Source organism: Tursiops truncatus, chromosome 20 (genome assembly GCF_011762595.2).
Source record: "Tursiops truncatus isolate mTurTru1 chromosome 20, mTurTru1.mat.Y, whole genome shotgun sequence".
In the NCBI taxonomy this organism is placed as follows: domain Eukaryota; kingdom Metazoa; phylum Chordata; class Mammalia; order Artiodactyla; family Delphinidae; genus Tursiops; species Tursiops truncatus.
The window spans coordinates 53,173,402-53,199,781 of NC_047053.1; the positions used below are offsets into that span (position 1 = coordinate 53,173,402).

Genomic DNA, 26,380 nt, shown 5'->3' on the forward strand with positions numbered 1-26,380 from the left:
CCCACGAGCCACCAGGGAAGCCCCACTTCCAAATATTTTCCTTCCCTCCACAGGAGACCTTGGATCCATTAGGAACTGCTCCCACCAGCCCCTGTCAATCACTAATCTGTTTTCTGTCTGTGGACATTTCATAGCAGTAGAATCCTATGTGACCTTTTGTGTCTGGCTTTTTCCACTTAGCATGTTTCCAAGGTTCATCCGTGTTGTAGCATGTCTCAGTCCTTCACGTCTTCATGGCTGAAAAATATTCCATCAGATGGAATATTCTGTCTCTCCATTCATCTGTTGATGGACATCTGGGCTGTTTCCATCTTGTGGCAATTAGGAACAGGTCCAAGATCAATTCTTTTGATTAACTCAAGCCGTTCATTCATTCGCTTGCCCATCCGTAGAGATGGACATTGAAGGCGTGACAGTGGCTGAGATGCCATGGGAAGCACATGAAAAAGAAGAGAGCCGAGGTGGGGTTCAGCCTTGGGCCTGGGGAGAATCGAGGAGCATACACGGCTTCTCAAACACCAGCTGGCCTGAGACCGTCTCTGTCCAACCTTCAGATTTCTGAGCCCTGCGGTAGACCAACCAAAGCGGCCAGTGACCGAAGTTAGACATTCAGTCCATGTTTTGTTTATTTCCTCCTTAGCTCTTCTTTTTTTTTTTTTTTTTTTTTGCGGTACGTGGGCCTCTCACTGTTGTGGCCTCTCCCGTTGTGGAGCACAGGCTCCGGACGCGCAGGCTCAGCAGCCATGGCTCACGGGCCCAGCCGCTCCGCGGCATGTGGGATCTTCCCGGACCGGGGCACGAACCCGTGTCCCCTGCATCGGCAGGCGGACTCTCAACCACTGCGCCACCTCCTGAGAATGGACTATCCTGTATATTTCAAGCTATGGGCAACATTCTTAACTTGTAGCAAATGCAATAGAATATATTTTTCTTTTTCTTTTTTTTAGATCCCGTATATATGTGTTAGCATATGGTATTTGTTTTTCCTTTTCTGACTTCACTCCGTATGACAAGACTCTAGGTCCATCCACCTCACTACGAATAACTCAAGTTCATTTGCTTTTATGGCTGAGTAATATTCCACTGTATATATGTGCCACATCTTTATCCATTCAGCAGGAATAAAGCGATAGACATAGAGAATGGACTTGAGGACATGGGGTGGGAGGGCGAAGCCGGGGCGAAATGAGAGTAGCATCGACATACATACACTACCAATGTAAAGTAGTTGGCTGGTGGGAAGCAGCCGCATAGCACAGGGAGATCGGCTCGGTGCTTTGTGACCACCTAGAGGGGTGGGATAGAGAGGGTGGGAGGGAGACGCAAGAGGGAGGGGATATGGGGACACGTGTATGCATATGGCTGATTCGCTTTGTTGTGCAACAGAAACTAACACAGTACTGTGAAGCAATTATACTCCAATGAAGATCTATTAAAAAAAAAAGCAGAAGAATACAAAGGTTAAAGAAAAGGAAACAGATCCAATCTAGAGTCAGATTTGTTCTTCCCTGTCACACTGCCAGCCCAGTTTGCCTTTATAAGCAGGGCTGCAGCTGCAGGAGGACTTTTGGTATCTGCCGTCTGGAGTCATAAAGGGACTGGTTGGCAGTGACTTGTGTTTTGAGTTCATTCCGTGAAGTCTTGGGCCCAGTGATTACCACCTCCTCTTTGCTAGACTATCCCCTCCAGGCCCTGCTTCTTAGGGGTAATTGAAGGTTAATCAGATATACTACTTCCTGCTTCTGTATCAGCTAGTTAATATGTCACTACATCCAGATTTTAAAAAATGCCCAACATGTAAAGGAGCTTCGTGAGTGTTGACAGTTTCAGGGAAGTCACCTATGTTGGGGGATTATTAAAAAAAAAAAAAAAAAAAGGTTTATCATACAATCCAGCAGTCACACTCCTTGGTATTTACCCAGATGAACTGAAGAGTTATGTCCACACAAAAATCTGCACACAATATTTATAGCAGTTTTATTCATAATTGCCAAAACTTGGAGGCAACCAAGATGTCCTGTAGTAGGTGAATAGATAAATAAACCGTGGTCCATCCAGACTATTATTCAGACCTAAAAAGAGCAGTAAAGCCACAAAAAGACTTGGAAGAATCTTAAATGTATATGACTAAGTGGAAGAAGCCAGTCTGAAAAGGCTGCAATACTGTATAATTTCAACTATAAGGCATTTTGGAAAAGGCAAAACTATGGAGACCCTAAAAAGATTAGTGGTTGCCAGGGGTTGCAGGGGAGCAGAAAGAGATGAAAAGGTTGGAACACAGAGGATTTTTAGGGCAGTGAAACTACGAGTTGTGATACCAGAATAGTAGATACATGTCATTATGTATTTGTACAAACTCATAGAATGTACAACACTAAGAGTGATCTCTAATGTAAACTGTGGGCTTTGGATGATAATGAGGTGTCAGTGTAAGTTCATTGATTGTAACAAACGTACCACTGGTGTAGGATGTCAGTAGTGAAGAGGTTGTGCATATGTGGTACAGGGAGCATATGGGTATTCCCTGTATTTCCTGCTCAGTTTTGCTGTGAACCTAAAACTGCTCTAAAAAAAAAAAAAAAAGTAACGTATGCCTTTATGTGCTGTGTTGCTGCTGTAACGAAGTACCACAGGTGTAGTGGCTTAAAACGACTCAAATGTATCATCTGACAGTACTGGAGATTAGAAGTCCAAACTGGTTTTAACTGGGATAAAATCAAGCTGGCCACAGGGCTGTGTCCCTGCTGGAGGCTCTTGGGAAGACTCTGTTTCTTTGCCTTCTTCGGCTTCTAGAGCTCACCACCCTTCTTTGGTTCATAACCTTTCCTCCGTCTTCAAGCCAGCGGCAAAGCATCTTCCAGCTTCTCCTTTCTGACTGCGACCTCTGCTTTTATCATCGCATCTTCTCTCTGATGCTGACCCGTCTCCCTTTCTCATAAGATTCCTTGTGATGACACTGGCCCCACCCAGATCCAGGATCATCTCATCTCAAAATCCTTAGCCACAGCTGCAGAGTCCCTCTTGCCATGTAAGGTGACGTATCCACAGGTTTTAGGGATTACGATGTGGTCCTCTTTGGGGAAAAAGTCATTATTTTGTCTGCCACATATGCCCTTTATTTAATTTATTAATTTTAATAAATTGATTTTATTTATTTATTTTTGGCTGCGTTGGGTCTTCATTGCTGCGTGAGGGCTTTCTCTGGTTGCGGCGAGTGGGGGCTGCCCTTTGTTGCAGTGCGTGGGTTTCTAATTGCGGTGGCTTCTCTTGTGGTGGAGCACGGGCTCTAGAGCACAAGCTCAGTACTTGTGGCGCACGGGCTTAGTTGTTCCGCTGCATGTGGGATCTTCCCAGACCAGGGCCCGAACCCGTGTCCCCTGCATTGGCAGGCGATTCTCAGCCACTGTGCCAACAGGGAAGTCCCCACATATGCCCTTTAAATAAACTTTTTGGGGGGCCCTATTGTCATTTCAGACAGGCAGCCCAACCTCTTTTCTCTCTCTCTCTCTTTTTCTTTTTTGGCCGTGCCATGTAGCTTGCGGGATCTTAGTTCCGTGACCAGGGATCGAACCTGCGCCCTCGGCAGTCAAAGCGTGGAGTCGTAACCACTGGACTGCCAGGGAAGTGCCCAGGCAACCCAATCTCATTTCAAGATCGATCCTTGGTCATGTTCCAGTTTATGTGGGAGACAGGGAGCCTGGTGAGGAAAAGAAATGAAAGAAATTCAGTTGGGTTCTGGATTTGACTGGAAGGATAAAGGATCACTGATTCTCAAGGAGGGGACCCACCTGAATCGTCTGGGATGCCTTTTCAAGCATCCCAGATTCTGGCAAACCCTCCCTTGAGCGGCACATCCCTTCTACCTCACCTTGCATCTTGTCCATGAGAATATTGTATATTGCTCACGTGCAGGGGACAGAAAAAGGACTGGTACCCAGTGATGCATAGGGATGGAAAGGAGCTTTGACAGAAGAGCTTGGACTTGGTGTTGAGAAGGCAATGGGGATCCAAGGCTGGGGAAGTACCCCAAGTGACATTGACAAGGATGGGATGTGGTGAGGGACTGGAAGATGAGGTGAGTGGCCTTACTGGTGATATGGTCTAAATGGGAGGCCCTGAAACATGCAGGGGTAGAGGTTGCTGGACATGCCTGTGCCTCTGTGCTGGTCATCCGTGGTGGGAGCTTACCGTGAATGGCAATTACAGACTGTTGTTGAATTCTAAAACAAGTGAGACAAAGTCCAGTAAAGGGATGGGTCAGCCCCTGGCATAGAGAAGGCTCCCACAGGCTTCCTTTGGTGGTCCCATGGAACTGAACTGATGAGCCGTTTTCATTGTTTCTGGGAGTCTCTGAGGCAGGTGCAATTTTCTACAGGTGGCGCTAAGACTTTTGCTGGGAGAGTCCAGTGCCAAACCGGTGACTGTGTGTAGATGATGCGTCAAAGAAGAGAAATCATTTCTTTTTGCACAGCTTTGTTTTTTAGCATTGCATTCGCAATACCTGGTTGCATCACTCTGTTATTTCGGAGACGGATGATGCAGATTTATTTTAAAGGCAAGGCGTAGTTAATTTTAGAAACCCATTCAGCATTTTATACGTTAGTGCTGACTGTCATATGGTTACAATGGGTAGTGGGTGTGCTCTAGCCAAGATGTCATGGTGTCTGTAAGAGTAAACAACTGTGGATGAGTGTTGAATTCACTAAATGTCGGAGAACCTTTGATCAAATTGACCTCCCCGAGGTTTGAGTCCAGCTTCAGTTCTCCCTTTTCCCTTTTGTTTTTCCCCCTCATTGAGGTGATGATGGTCCCACTTTGCTCAGTTCCCTGGATCTGCCACTTCCTGGCTCTGTGACCTTGAGCAAATGATCTTATTACTTTGAGATTCAATTTCTTTATCTACAAATAGCAATAGAAAACAACTTCTTCCTCCCAAAGCTGTTGGGATGGATAAAATAAGATATCAGATGTGAAGCTTTGGTCCCTGGAAATAGTAGGTGATCAGTAAATATAAGTTCCCTTTCCTTTTTAGAGATGAGAAAATTGATGAGACAGAGTTGACGTAGTCTCACTGGTTGTCTTCAGATATTTCAAGGGCTGTCACATATCACAGGGGACAGACACCTTCCTTTAGTGCTCTGGAGAGCAGATGTGGTGCGAAGAGGTAAAAACCGAAGGGAGACAGATTTCAGCTCTGCTTAAGGAAGAACTTTGTAGGAATTAGAGCTGTCTCACGTCCAAGGCAGTGGAGCTCACGAAGTAGTGAGCAGTCTGGTCCTGGTAGTATTCAGTTAGCACAGAATTTCTCAACAGTGCCGCTCACCTTTGGGACCAGATAATTCTTTGCTGTCAGCGGCTATGATGTGCGTTGTGAGACATTTACCAGCTTCTCTGGCCTCTGCTCATTAGATGCTACTAGTAACCTCCCCCTCACCTCCAGCCCTACTTGTGACAACCAAAAATGTCTCCAGACATTGCCAGATGTCTCCGGCAATGGTTGAGAACCACTGAATTAGAGGCTAGATGACAGCAAACTAGACTCCCTCTTCCCAAGGTCAACTCCATCCTACCCCAAGTTGAGTTCTTAACAACATTAGAATTCTCATGGTGGCTTTGTGCTTTGGGATAGTACCTACCACCAAGGATTAAAGGCCTAACCCAGGTGACACTGTGGGGTTCAGTTTGGGCCATAGAGAGCGAGAGAAGTCCCCACTTGGAAGGCCTTCAGGGGATGGTTTAATGGTTTGCTGCTTATCGTGGTTTTGCAGGTCATGCTGGCCGCTTCCTATTGGTCGCTCCTGGCCCCAGCGGTGGAGATGGCTACGTCCTCTGGTGGCTTTGGTGCCTTGGCCTTTTTCCCTGTGGCTGTCGGCTTCACCCTCGGAGCTGCGTTTGTCTACCTGGCTGACCTCCTCATGCCTCACCGGGTGAGTACCACTCTGCTTTGGGCTCTTGTGTCAGGATGTGTCTAGCTCTGTGCCATAGATTTACTCCTGTTCAAACCTGACATGCCAACTCGTGTCTATGTGAAGTAGCCAGCGATATCAAAATAGATGTTTCACACCATTTAGGTCTTTTACCTGGGGGAACGGAATTGTGACTTAATGCCTAAAAGAAAATAAGCTCTTGGTAGTCTGACTCATCATCTCCTTAGTTACATTTTGATACATTCAGATTTTAAATATCAGATCTCATTATAAATATAGAGTACAGCTGACGTCGTGTGGTACAGCACTGTCTATATGAGTGGACCTAGACACTGGGGAAGGGAGTGCCCGTGACGGTGGTCCTGACTCTTAGAGAGCTTATGATGTCACCAGGGAGATGACAACACACCCATCTGCAACATAAGACCGTCGACAAAGCATCGTATCCACAAGGGCTTATTCATAGGAGGGCGAGGTGGGGAGACCAGGCAGTAGGGCCTTGGGTGGCGCTCACTTCTGCCATGAACCGGTTATGTGTCCCTTCTCCCCACTTTTCCTTCTTACGACTTGAGAATAACTCCCTTTAGGGGCTGCCGAGTGAAAACTAAAAAAATCGAAAAAGGCGCCAGAATTGGGGTGTGCCGGCGATTTAGCTTTTTTATTTTTTTTGCCCTAAATAGCGCTGGTGGGTTGGGTTTGGGGGATGAGCATGTACTTGCTTACAGAGAAGCACAAAATGAATGACAGCCTGAAGTCTGGCTGTGGTCACTGAGCAGAGAGAGCTGAGGCCAGGCCACGAGATCATGACCCAGCGCCATCGGCTGAAACCAGGTCGGCTGAAGGGTGGACGTCAGTAGGACCCAGTGCGGGCACAAGTCACCTTAGCAGATGCAGTGTCCCAGCAAGTCCCCGAGGTGGGCACAAGGCCCCTGAGAGACCTGAGCTGGTGCTTGAATCCTCTGTTCACCCAGGGTCGGGGGAGGCACAGGGGGGACCGTGTCGAGGAGCTGAGTTTCTCTGCTGGGTCGCTGTGGGCAGGGTCAGGTCGGGCTCACTGGAGTCGTCTGGGCATGTACCCCAGGAGGTAGGCTCACATCCTTTCCCCGGCCCACCTGCCTTCTTCTCCATTGGAACGTGGCCCAGACACTCGTGAGAAACTGATTACTCATGTTCCAGAATGGCCAGCCTCTGGCCCAAACAGCTGGATGTGATGGTTGGTTGGACAGCTGTGATGTTGTCTCAGAGGTGTGTCATTCTTGTTCATCGAGAGCATGAACGACCGTGTCAGTTTCTGCCCCCTGGGCCCTTTGCTTCCTTGTTGTCAAGGAACATCTGCTTGCTAATAGCTTTGAGAGGTCCTCAGTATGGACTGCCACATTCTGTCCTCAAGTCCGCCCTGGTTATCTGTAAACTTGCTGCTGGGGTGTATTCTACTTGCCCTGGCAGGAAGATCTGGCAGCCAGGGGCCTTAACTCCTGAACAGCAGACAGGGGGCTGGCTCAGCTGCTGTGCACAGCCCCTGCTGGTCTCATTCTGCCCTTCCCACCTGGGCCCACCTGGGCTTCTAAGGCAGTGTCTTGCAGAGGGCTCTTTGCAATCATGAAGGGTCACCGTTCCCTGATACTGGGGCCAGGGAGTGGGGCCAGGTGTATTTGACCAGCTGCCCGAAGGTAGCAGCCTTCTCTGGGCAGTGTAAATAGTCATTCGGCCAGTTTGTTCTGTGCAGCAGTCCTTTTTTTTTTTTTTTAACCTTTTGCTTCCTGTTTGTTCTACTATATGCTTTGAATATAGAGGAGATCCCAGGCGAAAGTCTTGGGTAGAATGCACAGAGAATTAGGCCTGGCTGGGGAGCGGTGGGTGAAGTCAATGGGTTTTGATCTTGAGTCCGTGTGGCTGACTGAGCAGCCAAGGGGCACGCAGTCCTGTCGGGGAGAAAGCGGGGGCTGGAATTTGCTTTCAGAATGCTTGCTACGACTGGAGTTCAGGAACCAGGAGTTCTGTGGGTCAATTCAGACTGAGACCTTTTCAGTTTCCTGTTCACTCCACCTTATGACAGAGCCCCACCGCTCCGCACGTGGCCCAGGGAGAGGACGAAGTGGTGAGAGCAAAGGCTTTGGCTGCACCGGTGGTGGAGGGGCTCGTCCTGCAGAGCAGGCCCCAGGGGAAAGGAGGACCTGCCTGCAGAAAACCCCATGGCCTCCTTCCTGTCCTCTGGGAGGACCGTGCGTGGAGTTTGACGGGGTGAGGGGAAGTGAGTCAGTCTCTGCCTTATTTTACCTGCAGAAGTGAGCCAGTGCAGGAGTCTGCTCAGCACAGACGTGTGGTTTGAGCGATTCTGACATTGACTCGTGACCGTCCAAGCACAGGTGCCACCGCCTGCCCACGTCGGAGATGTCCACCCTGGTTATACTTACACGTTCAGGGTGGCAAGACTCTGGGTGGGTGGGAAGGAAATGGTTAACAACTGGCCCTGTTCTCCAACTCCATTTCCGTCATTCAGCCTTTCCGATGTATTCGTGCCCCTTTTGGAGCCGGAGCGCCATATTGCTCATGAAAAGGGCTTTACTCATAACAGCCTGTCAGGTTGAGCCCACTGTAGCTGTGTTAACTTCGGATGCATCAAATCGCTCCCTGAAAGGGTATTTATTTTCATGTATTTATCTGGGGATGGAGTAGAAAAGGCTCACGCGGTAACTGTTAATGGGAAATGAGCTGACAGGGTTTTACAGAGGCTTTGCCAAATGATATCTTAATGAGAGGGCGAGAGAGGCGGGGTAGGCGAGGAAGGTGCAGTCCGCCAGGGCCGGGAAGAGGCCTGACAGGAGGACGCTGATGGCGAATGCGGCTCGGGCCAGCCTGAGCCCAGCACTCCCCGTGGATGGTTCTAGGGAGAAGGGGAATGGACCTTGAACAGCTGTTTGGAGATACTGACATTTTTATGACCTTTGCAGTTTGCTTCTATATAAAGTTAAGGATGGCAGTGGGTGGGAAGACTTCACCTTTAGTTTAGAGCTGTGATTTTCTACTGGTGGGTAGAGGGGAGAGGAGGAAGAGGGTGGATGTGTGTCGCCATGGCCCTGTGTCTTTCTTTTTAGTCATATTAGTATTACATCAACACAGCACAAAAATCTCATTATAAAAATTAAACAAACTTTAACGTGTGACACTCCTTTCTTGCTGTAGACTGTGTCCTCTCAAAATTCCAATGCAGTGGTATTTGGAGGTGGGGCCTTTTGAAGGTGACCAGGTCATGAGGGTGGAGCCCTCACGAATGGGATTAGTGCCCTGATAAAGGAGCCTTCAGAGCCCCCTTCCCATTCTGCCACATCGGGACACGTACGCACTGTTTGTGAACCGGGACGTGGGCTCTCTCCAGACACTGAATCTGCTGGCACTTTGACCTTGGACTTCTCAGCCTTCAGAATTGCCAGAAATAAATTTCTGCTGTGTATAAGCCACCCAGTCGATGGTAATTTGTTAACGCAGTCTGACCGGGGTAAGAGGCTCCCCTGTGTCCGTACTCTTCCCAAACCAGTCAACCATTGTCATCAGTTTTGTGGGTATCCTTCTAGATTTTTCTCTTTTCTCTTTCTTTTCTTTTTTCTTTAAGAAAACGAATTATGTTGTGTCCTATAAATATCGAAATATAAACACTGTCCCCTATGCTTGTGCTGTTCAAGTATGCTTTAAGTCAGCTCTATAGCTCCGTGAATCCTGACTCATTTATTTAGACTTCCCTTCTCTTTGCTTATGTACGTGCATGCATACATTTCACACAGTTGGAACCGTCTGTGCGTTCTCTTATGTGTTATTTTTAAAATTCGAAACGATTTTTATCTACAGTCATTTTAGTACATATACCGCATCCTGCCATCTTAGTGTAGTTCACCGGACCATTTCCCTGTCACTGAGGAGTTAGATTGCTCTGTGCTTTTGCTTATGAATATATGTCTCTCTGGAAAATGTCATTTTGTTGTGTGTCTCCTGAAAAACAAGTGGTAACGTCTTGGCTGTGTTGTTGACACTTGCTTTTCCAGCTTTGCTTTGCATCTTGGCAGCCTTCTCTCTGGGAGATGTGTGTTCCCCGCCCCCTCCCTCCCTCTCTTGGGATTTGACATCCAAAGAGACTGCCCAAGGACTGCAGGGGGAGGGAAGGTAGTGGTGTCTGAGTCTGCCCGAGACCCTCGGGCGGGGCATCGCAGCTGACGGCCCCGCCCAAACGTGCTCAGGGGCAGCAAGCGCTAGGGGTGCGACCTTCTCCTCAGTGCCCTCCTTCTTGTATCTGTGTCCCAATCCTGTTCAGTTTCTCTTGGTTTTCGCTGTGATGGCAAAGAAGATGCCTCCACTAAAAACTTAAACGAGAAGGATGTGCGCATGCCTTTAATATGCGCCTAACTGTTGCTGGTGTCAATTTCTGGCCACTGGAGTCGCTCTGAGGGACCAGGTATGACAACTGTTTGGAAGTACCAGGTGATTATTTTCCCCCTCAGGGGTGATGCATGTTTTCCTCCTCTTCATAGATCCTTTCCATCTTTAGCGTTGTGATTCTGATTCTACTACTTTACGAACGAATACCTAACAGAGGAGATTGGGGGTTGGGGGGATGGCAAGAATCGCTTACAGAAGGAGAAATCGCAGTGGCACCCACCTGTAGAGTCCACAGCATAATTCTGATATTATCAGATAAGCCCAGCCAGCTTCACAGTGAACACCGGCTCCCTGCCTCCGTTTTAACATCTCCTTTCTTTTGCTTTGCTGTGGTTAGAGATCTGCACTTCTGTTTGATGCTCTAAGGTGCATCATGGGGTTGATGGACGGTTGACATTTCAGCTGGCCTGGAGAGAGTCTCCGTCCAGCTGAATCACCGGGTTCCTCCAGCGTGGGGACGTGACCGTGTCATCAGAGGAGGCTGGGCGCGGGGGTGGATTGGGCGGCCCCATTGTCTGGGAAGCCAGGTGGAAGAGGGATGAGGTTTTGCAGACAGCCCTTTTGCTTAACTGTATACCCATCTGTCCTCATTTTCTAGGTCTGCCATCACAAACCACCACGGACTGGGTGGCTGAAACAACAGAACTGTATTTCCTCACAGTTCTGGAAGCTAGAAGTCCAAGATCAAGGTGTTGTCAGGTGCCTCCTTGTAACCATGTCCTCACGTGGTCTTTCCTCTCTGTGGGCATCCCTGGTGTCACTCTGTGTGTCCAGATTCCCACTCCTGATAAGGGCAGCAGTCAGATTGGATTAGGGCCCAGCCTAAGGGCCTCCTTTTAACTTCGTCACCTCTTTGGAGACCCCACCTGCAAATCCAGCCACATTCTGAGGTCCTGGGGGTTAGGGCTTCAGCATTTGAGTTGGCGGGGTTGCGGGGAGCAATTCAGCACATAACAGCATCCTCTCCGTTTCTTTTGATATTTATGGTACTAAGATTGAGAGATAGCTCACCCTGTGGATGTATGGAGGCCCTCAGTTCGGGCACTGGGTGTTCTGACCAAGAGCAGGCTGGCACTTGAACGGGCACGCTGAGTGGGCAGAGCTCGCTAATGAATACACGACGCTAATGAATACTTCAGTTTCTAATGGAGCAAAGCCGCGAGCTTGCTGGCATTGGAAGCCGTGGCTGGTGAGTCCTGGGCTGGGGAGCGTTGCCAAAACCTTGTCGTTCAGATGAGTCGCCAACAAAGGAGCGTTTTGAATCTTTTGTGAAAGCCAGTTTATTTTATCGTACTGGGGGGCTCTTGGCCCACTGATGCCGCAGGCCCTTCACAATGAGGTGTTTGTAGAGAGCTGGCGTTCAGGTCCCCCTGGACCCCAGGCACCCATTTCCAAGGTGCACGTGGAAGCCGTGGCCGAGGTTGCTTCTTTTGCCTTCCGCTACATCCTGCTGCCTCCTGTGGCTTTTAGGAAGGTGCTCGGGTGTCGGTTTTGGTCCCGTTGGCATGCAGAGGGGCTCAGAAGGGGGTTGAGGCAGGCTCCCAGTGTGGCGTCCTTGCTGATTCTCAGAGAAAGCCGTGGGTTAACCGTCCTGTGGACGCCTTGCTCTGCGCATGTACCTGCTGGGAACGCGTATCACAAACTCCCCTCCTCTCCACTTGCTCCCTTTGATTTCTAAGGCGGGCGGGGGTGGGGGGCTGCTGTTCTACCCTTGTGTATGCCTGGGTGTGTTAGCTGCGTACCCAGTCCTGGCTAGTTGAGGCTACGGGAAAAATATCTGTGGCTTTGCAATCGATGGCACAGAGCATCTGAGAGGGCCCAGTCAGAGCTTGGAAACCGACCTCTGTGGGTGCTGTGTATTCCCCAGGTACCTTCACTGGGTCTGGCATGCACACACAGTGCACACGAAGCGGCCATTTCAGCACAGGCTGGCTTGCTGAAGGGACCTCCCCAAGCACTGAATGACCCTTGTTATTTTAATAGAGTGGTGGGGATTCTGGAACGCAAATAGGCATGGTTGGGACCTTCTAAGACTTGGACTTCCTTCTCCATGCTTAGAGCACCTTTTCATAGTTTAGACTGTAAAGTGGTGACTGAATACTTGTATTCTCTTGCCCTGTGTTGAGCCAGGCGGCAAGATTGTAAGAAATATCTAGAGGCCACCATGGAAATTTATTGAACCAGTGGCTGGTTGGCAAAGATGACGGAGGCAAAGATGATTTATGAGGCTGGCTGGCTAAAGGAATTGGGTGTGTGTTTCATCATAATTCCTTCCTCCCGAGGGGGGTGGGGCGCGGCTGTCGGCTCACAGGTGTACCCCCCTCTCTAGGTGGCTAGCGCATCAGTGCCCGATAGAGCAGGTCCTGGCCACGCCTGTCCTGTCCGTCTTCTCTCAGATTGTGGTGGTGCTGGTGATAGTGTAGACGGCTCACCTCAAGGCTGGGGAATCATAACCCCAGAGGAGTTAGAGTTCTGGTATCAAAGAAGAAAAGAAGGGGTGAAGTTTGGGGATGTAGATGTCGGATTGGCCAGTTCTTTGAGAGGAAGGAGTTGGATTAAAGCCCCTGGAAAAGCTAAAACGTTGTTTAGCTTTAGCTCGATGTCCCCATAACGAGCCCCAGGGATAAATGACAGAAGGCATGTCAAGGACGGTAGGAAACGGAAACGCCCTCTGAAGATGGTCTGTGAGCTCCACGCCTACGGTTCCTTTTGTCCTGTGGCCTAGGACTGGGAGGAGGGCAAGGGGTCTTCAGCCCCGTGTCTCAGAAGCACACGTTCTCCAGAATCCCAGCCAATCCCCTTCAGAGCCTCCCTTTTGCAGATGCCTGGGTTAGCAATAGGAGGACTCACCTTGCCTCGACCTGAGCGAGACGGGGGAGTTCTGAACGTAATGCAAAAGCCAGTAGACCATTACCAACACGCTGGCATGGTGCCCAGCTCAGAACACTGTCCCTCCAGCGTTCGCAGACTCTCTCCTAGTTACCCTGCAGGGCGCACTTTGTGTGTTCCTTCAGCAGAAAGCTTCCCTGGCAACCCCAGGTCTTGGTTCCACTTGGCACCTCCCCCATCTTGCCCTGTCTCTTCCCTGTGCCGTCATCACCGGTGGACCTGGTCACTTGTGTCCTGAAGGCAGGGACAGGTCTGCTCTGGTCTCCCCTGTGACCCCGACAATACCTGGGCATTGTAGGTCTCCAGGACGTATCTGATGAATGAGTGAATGGAGATGTTGGGAAGATCAGGTGAGATCGTTGTTATGAAAACTCCTTAGAGCCTCAAAGTTGAAAGCGCTTTACAGCCATGAGTTATTTTCTGGAGGCAGATGCACGCTCCTTGGCAAGTGGCCACCTTTGAGGCACTATAGACACGAGGCACAGAGAGTTGAAGAGAAGAACTTAATCTGATTTGAGTCTGTTACATTCTTGTTCACGCTTTATTTGCTTTGCTAATTACGTTTGCCTGAGACTCTAAAGACTTACACTGCTGTTTAGAGTCAACATTTTCCTAGCAATTCCACCAGGAAGTGTGTTAGAAGGAATGAGGGTGGGGATGGGGTGGGAAGGAGCTGGGAAGTTGCCTTCGGTGCTTTAGAAAAATATTGATGCCTGGGCCTCCCTCTGGAGGCTCTGAGTCATTGTGTCCCAGGTGGACCCTAGGTATCGACATGAAAACATCCCCCCAGAGGCTCTGATGTTCAGCCGAGGTTGGTGACCAGGAATTGAAGTCCACTTACAACTTGCTTTGATTCAAGTGATGGTTTTTGGATGGTTTACTGCAATTCAAGTACCTTTCTCTTTCCCTTGGCAGCCAGTCTCACGATTTATTGCAAAGGACTCAGTAAAGAGGGAGAGAAGGGCTTCCTGCAGGTGATGAAGGTACAGTCTCAAGACGAAAGGGGGGAACTGACCTGGTTCTATGGGTTGCAAACTTCAGAGTGCACCAGAATCCCCTGGGGCGGGGGGGGGGGGGGCTTCAAAAATGCAGGTGCCTGGGCCCACCCCAGACTCAATGACTTCTACGCTCTTGGGAGGCAGCCGAGGCATCTGCATTTTAAAGTAGGTCCCTAGGGGACTTTTGGCGCTCACCAAAGTGAGGGAATCACAGAACAGTCCAGGAAGGTGTGCTGGAGGAGTCTGGAAAGCTGTAGTATGTGAGGGGCACAGACAGAACCCTTGGGCTGTGGGGCATCCACAGTCCTCTATGTCTCATGGTCTCCTTAAAAATGTATCTGTTTATGACACAATGAACTTATTTATGAAACAAAGACAGACTCACAGACATAGAAAATGAACTTGTTACCAAAGGGGAAAGCGGGTGGGGGAGGGATAAATTAGGAGTTTGGGATTAGCAGATACAAACTACTCTATTTCAATTAGGTAAACAAGGACCTCCTGTATAGCACAGGGAACTAACTATATTCAGTATCTGGTAATAAACCATAATGGAAAAGAATGTGAAAAAACATATGTATGTGTATGTATAACTGAATGACTTTGCTGTGTACCCGAAACTAACACAATCGTGTAAACCAACTATACAAAGAATTAGTTTTTTAATTGACGTGAAATTCACATAACATAAAATTAACCATTTTATTTTTTATTTTTATTTATTTATTTTTGGTTGCACCTCACGACTTGCGGGATGTTCCCTGACCAGGGATTGAACCCTGGGCCACGGCAGGGAAAGCCCGGAATCCTAACCACTAGGCCACCAGGGAACTCCTAAAATTAACCATTTTTAAGTGAACAATTCAGTGCCATTTGGCACCTTACAGTTTTGTGTAACCAGCATTGCTGTCTAGTTCCGAAGCATTTCCATTCCCCCAAAAGGAAGCCCCCACCCCATTAGGCAGCCGCTCCCCCTCCCTCCCTCCCTCGTCCCCAACCCCTGGCAACCACTAACCTGCTTTCTGTTTCCATGGATTTACCCACTTTGGCTATTTCATATAAATGCGGTCATACAGCGTGTGACCTTTCGTGTCTGGTTTCTCTGACTCAGCGTAATGTTTTCAAGGTTCATCCACGTTGTAACCTGGGTCAGAACTTCATTCCTTTTTACGTCCGAACACTGTCCCATTGTATGGATGTGCCGTCGTCTGCTTTTCCATTCCTCCGTTCATGGGCATTTGTGTTGTTTCCACCTTTTGGCTGTTGTGAACAGTGCTGCTGTGAATGTGGGGCACAGGAGTTGTTGGAACACCCTAATTCTCCATCCTTTGGGGGTATGTATCACGATCTCCACTTCACCAGTGGTTAGGTCAGGTCAGTCCAGGTGGGCAGCCTGGCTGGCAGCTCAGATGACCCACAGTTTGCTGGAGTAACAGATGCAAAGCTCTCTGAAGCTCAGCTCTGAATAAGGAGTGGCCTGGAGGACAGTTGGGCAGTTAAGAGGGCCAGAGGGAGGGGAGGTCTGGAGGGAGCTGGTCGGGGGCAGGGCAGTTCTGTTTGGCTGTAGCTTCAGGCTAGCTTCCGTTTTAAGTGCCTTTTCTCAGCAAGGTTACAATGGAAACAGCCAGAGTAATCTTATTAGAAGTACATTTCTGGGACTTCCCTGGTGGTGCATGGTTAAGAATTCACCTTCCAATGCAGGGGACGCGGGTTCAGTCCCTGGTCAGGGAACTAGATCCCACATGCGTGCCACAACTAAGAGTTCACATGGCACAACTAAGGAGCCTGCCTGGTGCAACCAAAATAAATTAAAAAAAAACAAAACATTTCTGACCATTCACTCGCCATCCCAAATCCTTTGCAATCTCCCCAATGGGTCCAAGCCTTTTTGTCTTTTTTCTTTTTTATTTAACACGGACTTTCTTCTGGGCTCTCCTCCAGGCGCCTCCTTACCTCCTTAGCTTCAGCTCAGGCCAGTTCTCCGCCACTTGAACCAGCCACCAGCTGCTGCAGCGGGCTCTCAGGACACACGTGCCCTTCGTCATCCTGAGCCTTTCCTCGCAGTCTCCCTCTGCCGGGAACCACTTTCCTCCTTCAGCCGTCACCTGGCCAACTCCTCCTGGTTCCCCTTCAGGTTAGGACAAAGGCATCCCTTCCTCCAGAAGCTTTCCCGGAGCTCCGATCTGGGCGAGGTGCCCCTGCATCTCTGTAGCTCTCCCCGCCGAGCCGCTGCCTGGCAGCTGCTTCCCTGGTGGGCCGGCAGCTCCTTGGAGGCAGTGGCTTGGTCAGTCTTGTTTGCCCGGAATCCCCAGCACCTGCCGCGGAGCCTGGCATGGAGAAGGGGGCTCAGAACGTGATTTGTTCTGACGTGAGGAAGGAGTGAGTGTGTGTTCGATCCTGGGACTTCATTCCTCACTGCATCCTCCAACCTACATCAGTGCCTGCACCAGGCTAGATGCCGTGGCCCCTCTAACACCTCCCAACACAATAAACACTTCCTAAGTGTGGGATCGTTGAATGAAAAGGAGAATTGTATGTATTGCGTGTATTTACGTATGTGTGTATGTGCATATGGCATTTTTTAAAAACAAACAATTCTAAGTAAAGTAGAGGGGAGAAGGTTGGCTTTGTGAAGAATCAGGTGGTCAGATGAGCTAAAACAGGGTCAAAAAACTTTTTCGGAAAAGGACCACAAAGTATGTATTCTGGGCTTTGCAGACCTCTTATGGTTTCTGTTGCCTTTCTCGTTTCGTTTCCTTTTCCTTCCTTACAACCCTTTAAAAATGTGAAAAACATCTGTAGCTCATAGGCCGCACAAAAGCAGGGCACTGGCTGCATTTGGGCCACGGGCTGTAGTTTGTAGACTCTTGATTCGCAAGGTCCTTGAAGGCCAGTTACTTTTTAAACTTGGCTTTAGTGGTGTCATGTTACATGCATTTATACCTGGCCCTTTTTTCTTGATGGTTAAAATTATGTGTGTTAATTGTAAAAAAAAAAAAAAAAGCCTAGAGAATAGAAAAGTTCGAAGACATAAGAAAAACCTACTTTTAATCCCACTGCATGGGAGCAACTATAATTCGTGTCTTGGAATATTTGCTTTCTGTATCTTTTCCTGTTGTTTTTCTCTGTGTGGGAAATGTCATAAGAATAACTCACAGTCGTGGAGCATACACCGTGGGCAGGCACATTACATGCATAATCCTGTGGGGTCAGTGCTATTGTTAACTTTATTTTACAGATGAGGAAACTGAGGCTCACTTGTGTGATACGAATGATCTAGATGCATAAGGACCCGTCTCACTAAGTAGCAAAGCCCAGGGGTGCCCAGGTGGTGATGGCAGATGCGTGTGTTGAGGAGGAGCCTCTGTCCCTGGGTCCCTGGGTGGCTGGAATGAGCAGAGCCCCTGCGTGTAGAAGAGTAGGGTAGTTTGTTATTGCAGCAAAACACAGCCCATCCTGACCGATACCCCGAACCACTGAGACATTTGGGTAGCATCAGTGTTAGTCGTGGAATGCTGTCCCGGGGGCCTCTGTACCCTTGTTTTAGATGCCAGAGGCATTTTGGTGGGATACTTCCTGTTTGTTTATGTGTTTTGTTGTTGAGAAATTAATCAGTCCATCTAAGATAGAAATGGGAAATGTTATTTGAGTCTAAATGAGGAATATAACCTGGGAACAGCATCTTACAAAGCTCTGAGAATTGTTCCACCCCTTAGAAGTCAAGGCACAGTTACATTAAGTGTTTTGAGACAGAGGGCTGTACATTAAACGACGTATTACTATTAAAAAATTTTTTTTAACATCTTTATTGGAGTATAATTGTTTTACTACAGTGTTGTGTTAGTTTCTGCTGTATAACAAAGTGAATCAGCTATATGTATACATATATCCCCATATCCCCTCCCTCTTGCGTCTCCCTCCCACCCTCCCTATCCCACCCCTCTAGGGGTCACAAAGCACCGAGCTGATCTCCCTGTGCGATGCAGCTGCTTCCCACTAGCTGTTTTACATTTGGTAGTGTGTATATGTCAGTGCCACTCTCTCACTTCGTCCCAGCTTACCCTTCCCTCTCCCCATGTCCTCAAGTCCATTCTCTACATCTGCATCTTTGTTCCTGTTCTGCCCCGAGGTTCATCAAAACCATTAAATGACGTATCATTGACAGTTTACACAATCCAGATCTGAGTGTCATTGTGGTGGGTCCTGTGACCTCTTACGAGATTAAGAAAGAATGCTATCTTTTAAGGAGCTGTCTTGTTAACACTAGGAGAATGTTGCCCTTCGTGGTTGAGCAGGTATTTCTGCGATGGGGGCGGTTTGGTGGATGCACAGTGGTGGGGAGAGACGAGGCCAAAGGGCAGGGGAAATTTTTTTATGTTTAAATTTTTCTTGCCTTGCCATAAAATATGAATTTGATTTCACAGTTTCCTTATCGATCAGTTATCCCATCTGGACTCTCTCTCTCGGGAAGCAGAAGAGGACAGAATTAAAGGGATGCCTGCCACTGCTTCCGCTCTCCCCTAAATTCCATCACGAAGGGAAGCGTGTGGGCAGCCTCGGATACCTGTTCCCTGGGATGCTGATGTGTGAAGTCTGGGTGAGGCTGTGTTCCTCGCTTCCTCAATCCCAGGGACCCCACAGCCTCCTTTGGGGGCATTTGCACTGTTATCCCTGCCTTTCTCCTCCTCTTTTTCTCCTGACAGCTGTCGTAAAAATAACCGCCTGCTTTGTCTGACACCCTGATCCCGACTCTGCTCACCCGTCCCCGTTTTGTTAGAAGGGCTTGCGTATCGAGTTTCCATATGGTACAGTGGGTGGCAGTTGGAGGAGTCCCAGCAGACTGGCTCCTTGGTGATGCCCAAGGTTCCTCCGGTTCAATGGCAGGAACGATTTAGGGCAGGACTGGCAGGTAACGAGCCCGGGGAAGTGCGAGCTTGTGCTGGGCTCACGTGCTGATGGAGTTCTAGGTTGGCATTACACTTGGGGCTAGTGCTGGGTGATTTATGTTATATGATGATACACTAGAATGTAATGATACGTTACCTGACGATATACTGTTTAACGGCATTCCATAATGGCATTATGTAGCGACGTATCATTAGAGTGTACCATCATTCTTTCTAACACCCCCATGTTCCCCACCCAAGTCCACATTTCTCGGTTGCGTTAAAGCTTCTTTAGAGGCAACGTGTCGTACTGGAACACGCATGGACATTGGATCAAGTTGCCCTGGATTCACAGGGCTGTGTGTCTTGGGGCAGTTACTTAACCTCTCTGAGCCCTGGTATCCTTATCTGTAAAATGGATATAGTCCTACCTGAGAGGGTGGCCATGAGGATTAAATAAAATGAATGCCTATAGAGTACCTAACACATAGCCTGGGCAGCTTACAGTAGGCCTTTAATAAATATGAGTTATACCAAGAAATGTGGAAGCCGCTGGGGATGACTTTTTGGTTATGTTTCTTATTTGCACAAGTTGTGGATTCAGGCATGATGAAACATTTGTAAGTGTCTGTGTGTGTGCTGGCTGCTTTTCTCTTTTAATCACTTCTCTGTGGTTATCGTCACAGAAGATAGCATCAGCTCCATTCCATCTCTCTGGCATCCTACGTGGTCTGGCTTTTCTTGCATCTTCACTGAGATGTTTCAGCAGGGACCGCCCCCCACCCCCAGACTTTTGCTTCCCTTTCCCGTTCTGTTCTGTGGCTTGGTGACTGGATGAGTTTTTATTACCACGAGGAGTACCCTCGAAGCAGCTGCATGTGTCAGAATCACACTGCGATGGGCATCTGGACCTGCACACTTTCGTAGACCTTTGCGGTCTTCTGTCCTAGGCTGAGACTCTTCTTCCCTTTTCCTCCTTACCCGCTACTGCCCTGTCCCCACCAGGTCTATTTTTCTTTGATTCATGTAGTGCCAAACTTCGGTACCGGTCATTTTGCCAGTCCCAGGGATCAAAAGCCCTATAATTAGATAAACAGGCAATGGCAGAGCAGTAATTGCTATAGTGGAAGAGTATAAGATGAGAGCCCTGATAAATCGTGACTCAGTCTACCGGGAAAGGCTTCCTGAAGTTGGTGCTTGAGTTTAGACTTAAAGGTTAAGTTGGAATTTGTCAGGTAGATGGCCTCGACAGGAGGTGGTGGGGTATACATTTCAGACAAAGGGAACAATATATCCAAAGATGCACTACAGCAGGTTGACTAGTTCATTGTTGCGGTGGTACAAAGCATGTGTATTCGTTAGCCATTGCTGCCTAACAAACAACCCTAAGATCTCAGTGACACACCACAGTCAGTAAGGATTGATTTCCCAGCTGCCTGTCAACTGGCTGGGACAACTCTGCCGATGTCAGCTGGGCTCACTCATGCCTCTGTGGCTCAGCTGGAGGTCAGCCAATCTTGACTGCTCTAAGCTGCAGGACTGCAGATGGGCGTGGTGAATCTGCTCCAAGTGTCTTCTTGTCATCTGCCTCGGGCCAGGACACATTTTTCTTCTAGCGAGGGCAGAGCCACGAAAGGAAGAGCAGAAGCAAACAAGGCCTGTTCGGGCTGAGGCCCAGAACTGACACCCGAATACTTCCATCCATGTATTATTGACTAAGCAAGGCACATGGCAGGATCCAAGGTTGAGGGTGGTTGTTCTGGGATGAAGAGCGATCACCCCAAATCCATTTGTTTCCTGGAACCTCAGAATGTGACTTTACTTGGAAACAGGGTCTTTGCAGGTGTCATGAGTTAAGAAGAGGTCATACGGGACTAGGTAGGCCCTAAAGCCCGTATGACTAGTGTCTTTATAAGAAGGGGGAGAAGAGACGTAGGGGAAACAGACAGAAGAAGGCCACATGAAGAGGGGGCAGGGATTGGAGTCCTGCCACCACAAGCCAAGGAATGCCAAGGATTGCCAGAACCACCAGAAACTGGAAGAAGTAAGGAAGGCTCCTTTCCTCTACAGGTGTCAGTAGGAGCACGGCCCTGCTGACACCTTGCTTTCAGACTTCTGGGCTCCAGAACTGTGAGAGAATAAATTTCTGTTGTTTTAAGCCCCCCAGTTGGTGGTTATTTGTTATGGCAGCCCTAGGAAGCTAATAAAGTAGCCATATATAAACCACGCCCGTGATAGGACCAGACGAGCATGGATGCAAAGAGAAGTAAAGAACTGGTGCCCGTGAGTGCACCTGCCGCAGAGAGACAGAGCCTGGTGGTAGAGAGAGACGGGGCCAGGACAGGTAGGCGGGGTTGGCATATCGTAGTCTACAAAAAGTTTGGCTTTTCTTCTGTAGGCAATGGTGAGAATGAAGGTTTGGGGGCAAGGGCATGACTTCTTCACATGTGGGTTTTAGAAGGAGGGCTCTGGGGTAATGGAGGGCAGAGTGGAGGATGTTGGTCTAGACTCAGGCTATGACAGTAAGCCAGGTGAGAAAGGAAGAGGTTAGGAATTAGGGTAGCACTTTAGAAAGAAATGGGTAGACCTAAAAACAATGTTTAGAGGAAATAGTTGGATTTTGTAATCAGTTGGACGTGGGAGTAAAGGAAGGCAAGAATCTAGATTGATCCTTATTTTTGGCTGGGGACACCTAGTGGATTGGGTACCTTTCCTCCAAAAGTGAACACAGCAAGCAGAGGAGCTGTTTACGGAGCGGAGGCGTTCAGTGGTTATGTGTCAGGCCTGGTGTGGTGCTCACTTCACCTGCTCCGTTTCTCCTGGTCAGTTCTTAGTCACATGCCCGTCTGCTTGCGTGGAAGGCAAGTCACATGACCAAGCCCAAAGTCAAGGGGTGGGGAAATACGCGATGCACACAGTAAGGCCATGGCAAGGACGCGGGGAGGGATAAAAACTGGGACCCATCACTCAGCCTGTGGCAGAGAGCGTGACAGTGGTGAGAGATGAATTCAAGAGAGGTGGGCGGGCTGGATCACATAAAATGTACCTCTGCGTCCAGAAAGAAGAGGAGAACGTAGGTATTGGTAGGGATGGCTGTTGGCTCCGTATGTTGTGTGGTTTGCTCGTGCATACGCTCGTGTGGTCTTCACCACAACCAAACTGCCGATTTCAGCACCCCGAAATTCCCTTGTACCCCTTTGCAGTTAGCCCCCCACCCCCAATCTAATCCCAGGCCCTCACTGATCTGCTTCTGTCACTACTGCTTAGTTTCAGGCCTCAGTAGTTTCAAAAGCCCGTCAGGTGATTCTAATGAGTAGCCAGCTAACGATAGAGCAGAAGCATTTGAAAATTTGCTGACGTTAACAAACAAACAAAAAGCTTCTCTCTGACACAAGACACCATAAAGTTAGAGCCACGCCAAAGTCTGTGAGATGTTTGCAATGCATATAACTGACCCAAAGTATTGGTGTCTAGAATACATAAAGAGCTCCCACAAATCAATGAGAAAGGGCAAACCATACTCAATAAAAAATGAACAAATTATTTGATTAGGAATTTCAGAGGAGGAAACCCTAAAGGCCCAACAGATAGGTGAAAAGATGTTCAACATCCCTAGTAATTGGGGAGATACAGTTTAAATTCTCACCCATTATATCTGACAAAAAATGAAAAAAAAGCTGATAATACTATTTAACAAGATTTGGGCAAATGGGAACTGCGTGCACGGTTGGTGGGAGTGCAAATTAATTCAGCCATCTGGGTGAGTAATTTGGAAATATCTAGTAAAACTGAAGATGCATGTATCCTGTGACCAAGCAATTCCAATTTCAGGGGTGTGCTCTCTAAACATTCTTGCAAATGCGCACAAGGAGCCAGGTGGAGGAATGTTCCATTGCAGCACTTCTTGTAATGGTGAAAAATTGGAAATAAAATACCAGTCATCAGATGAGTGGCTAATTAAATTGTGATAAATTCATAAACGGTGTGCTAAACAGCAGTTAAAATACGTGAGCTACATCTATAAATCAGCATGGATAAACGTGCAACGTTTAGCAGAAACCAGACGCAAGTTGCAGAATGCTGCACGTAGTAAAGTACGATTTAAATTCGGAAATTGTGTCAAGTAAATTACCTATTTTATATACAAATATTTTATATATAAAATTATAGGGGGCTTCCCTGGTGGCACAGTGGTTGAGAGTCCGCCTGCCGATGCAGGGGACGCGGGTTCGTGCCCCGGTCCGGGAAGATCCCACGTGCCGCGGAGCGGCTGCGCCCGTGAGCCATGGCTGCTGAGCCTGCGCGTCCGGAGCCTGTGCTCCGCAACGGGAGAGGCCACAGCAGTGAGAGGCCCGCATACCGCGAAAAAATATATATATATAAGCTTGTCTATGAAAAATGTAAAAACATGGCTAAGAAGGGTACCCATGAGCTTTTCCAGTTATTTAGTATCTCTAAGTGGTAGGAGGAGAGAGGAACTTCAATTCTTTCTGCAACATTTTATTTAAAAAAATCTGAATCAACGATCGTAAAAGGCTAAGCTTTATTAACTGTAGGTGGGAGGTGCATGGATTTTGATCTTGTTATTGTCTGTTCATCTCTGGAATAGTTCCTTAAGGAGGAGTCTTAAAAACTATAGATAAAATTGACATCAAAATGAAGGAAGAAAATTGTGTTTGACAGTGGATCAGTGGAGTCTGTGTTTTCATGTGATGGTTACCAAAACATCTTCCACATTTTTTAGTAATGGTCCCTAGCCTTGGACAGTCATAGAATTAAAGTACTCTTAAATTTTTGTATATAGGCTATTAAAAAATCTGTAAGATTTTGGGGTGTGTGTGTGTGTCTGTATGTTGGGGGAGGGAGATAATTATTATAAAATCCTAAAATTAAAAGGAAATGCCTACCTTGAACCTATTTACACCATTATACTTGAACCGCACCTGTTTTTTTTTTCTTCCTGGTCATTTCGTAGCGACTGTTGTTACATTGCTAATTTTGATAACTACTGAGAATCAAGTTGTCAAAATGTGACAGTCTTTGGGTCTGTAACTGGAGGTAAGAATTGATTCTTCGTGGTCATCAAGGTACTGCACTGGTTTGAATTCCAACGTTCTAACTTGAAAACCAGGCAGGACACAAGGGCAGTCCACATCACCAATTCTTATTTTGTTAATTAAGTTCTCAGCCTAATGCCTGCTCCTGACATGGAATGTTTGTGATGTTATGCCTTTCATATAATGAGATAGATAAGCCGTTTACAGCATCATCCGCAAATAGTCCGATAGTATGTGCAGCGTTATCCATTTTTATGCTCTGTAATTTAGGATGCCTTCTCGCCAGAAGAGAAAATTGATGACTGGAGAGCCTCTTACAAGAACATTCATTTTATCCTAGGTGACAGTAATGACCCCAAATAACTGAGTTTTGTGATATCCATACGCGAAGACCATCTTTGGAAGAACAATAGCCCGGGACTCAAATACTGATGGATACTCTGCTGCAGTGGACTGTGTTTAATTTTCAAGGCGGGAACTTATTTTTCTCTTCATGAATGCAAAAGTCTACATCTTGAAACAGTAGAATAAGAAAAGCTGTCTTCACTCAGAGCCTGGCTTGGTAAACTATAGGAGATGAGGGTGCATGACAGATTGTCAGTATAAGTTAACATACTTCCCAACCACAGTGCTAATTTCTTAGAACAGAAGATGCTCTTTTAGAATTCTATTAAAATTCTATTAAAAGATAAAAACAAAGACACCAGACTGCATTGTTTAAAGGTAATCTCTATCCTTAAGACCTATCTTGGGGTGGTGTAAACAGAATGACATGAATGGAATATTTATAACCTTGCTGTTAATCATGTTTTAAGGCATGATAGTTGCTCCAAGCAATTTAAGAGACACTTGGACCACTGCTCATTATTCATTGTTATCATGGGAAAATCATTTCATTGCAAATAAAAGTAATAAGCCATTAGAGGAAGGGAGATACCAGAGTAAAGAGAACAGTTTAAGATGCAGCCAGGACCTGGCTGTGCTGTGGAACTCCAGCCTCTAGCATTTAAGGAGGATGGCTGACTGTTTCCTTTTGTTGTTGGTGTTTTTTCTTTTTTTTTTCCAATTGATGTTGGACTTCATTAAACTTAAATCTTCTGCTCTGTGAAAGACATTGTTAAGAGAATGAAAAGATAAGCCAAGAGACTGGAAGGAAATACTGGTAAAACAAATGTTTGATATTGGACTTATATCTAAAATATACAAAGAAACCTTAAAACCAAACCATAAAGAAATAAACAAATCCAATTTACGAATAGGTAAGAGATGTGAACAGACAAGTTGGCCAAGATGGTGAACAGATGGCAAATAAGTATGTGGAACAATGCTCAATATCTACTGTCATTAGGGAATTTCAAATTAGGACAACAGGGAAATACCACTACACACCTATGACCACGAAGAAAGAAGGGCGGGGGAACACGCAGCACATATTGCTGACGAGTATTGTTTCGTTTTTCTTTTTGTGTATTGTGGTAAACAACACGCAGCATAAAATTTACCACTTAACTGTTTCTAGTGTACAATCCAGTAGCCTCAGGTATGTGCACGTTGTTGTGAAACAGACCTCCAGAACCTGCTCATCTTGCAGATCGGAAGCTCTATACCCATCGAGCACCAGTCGCCCATTTCCTCCCACCCCCGTAGTGGTTCCCTGGTAACCATCATCCTACTTTCTGTTTCTATGAACTTGACTACTGTAGATACCTCATATCAGTGGAATCATATAGTATTTGTCCTCTTACGACAGGCTTTTTTTTTTTTTTCAATAAACTCGTTTATTTATTTATTTTTGTCTGCGTTGGGTCTTCGTTGCTGTGTGCGGGCTTTCTCTAGTTGTGCTGAGAGGGGGCTACTCTTCACTGCGGTGCACTGGCTTCTCATTGTGTTGGCCTCTCACGTTGCAGAACACGGGATCTAGGTGCGTGGACTCAGTAGTTGTGGCTCGCGGGCTCCAGAGTACCGGCTCAGTAGTTGTGGTGCACGGGCTTAGTTGCTCCGCAGCATGTGGGATCTTCCCGGACCAGGGCTCGAACCCATGTCCCCTGCATTGGCAGGCAGATTATATATATATATATTTTTTGCGGTACGCGGGCCTCGCACTGTTGTGGCCTCTCCCATTGCGGAGCACAGGCTCCGGACACGCAGGCTCAGCGGCCATGGCTCACGGGCCCAGCCGCTCCGCGGCATGTGGG

General features: G+C 47.6%; 1 protein-coding gene and 1 long non-coding RNA gene across 10 annotated transcripts in view; both read left to right on the plus strand.

Moving 5' to 3' along the window:
* The window catches only part of SLC39A11 (solute carrier family 39 member 11), a 414,544-nt gene that overhangs the window by 118,556 nt on the left and 269,608 nt on the right, over positions 1 to 26,380 (plus strand). For 7 of the 9 annotated variants that reach the window (XM_073797950.1, XM_073797955.1, XM_073797948.1 and 4 more), the window contains one exon: positions 5,769 to 5,927. In XM_073797950.1, coding sequence (XP_073654051.1) covers positions 5,769 to 5,927 — 159 coding nt within the window. Of the gene's footprint in view, positions 1 to 3,912; positions 4,076 to 5,021; positions 5,165 to 5,768; positions 5,928 to 26,380 lie in introns of those variants that run through there. The other 2 variants (XM_073797952.1, XM_073797953.1) reach the window with 2 other exon arrangements.
* On the plus strand, positions 13,901 to 18,046 carry LOC117309777 (uncharacterized). Its single transcript, XR_004524075.2, has 2 exons — positions 13,901 to 14,227; positions 16,184 to 18,046. It is a non-coding gene; the product is annotated as an uncharacterized lncRNA (long non-coding RNA).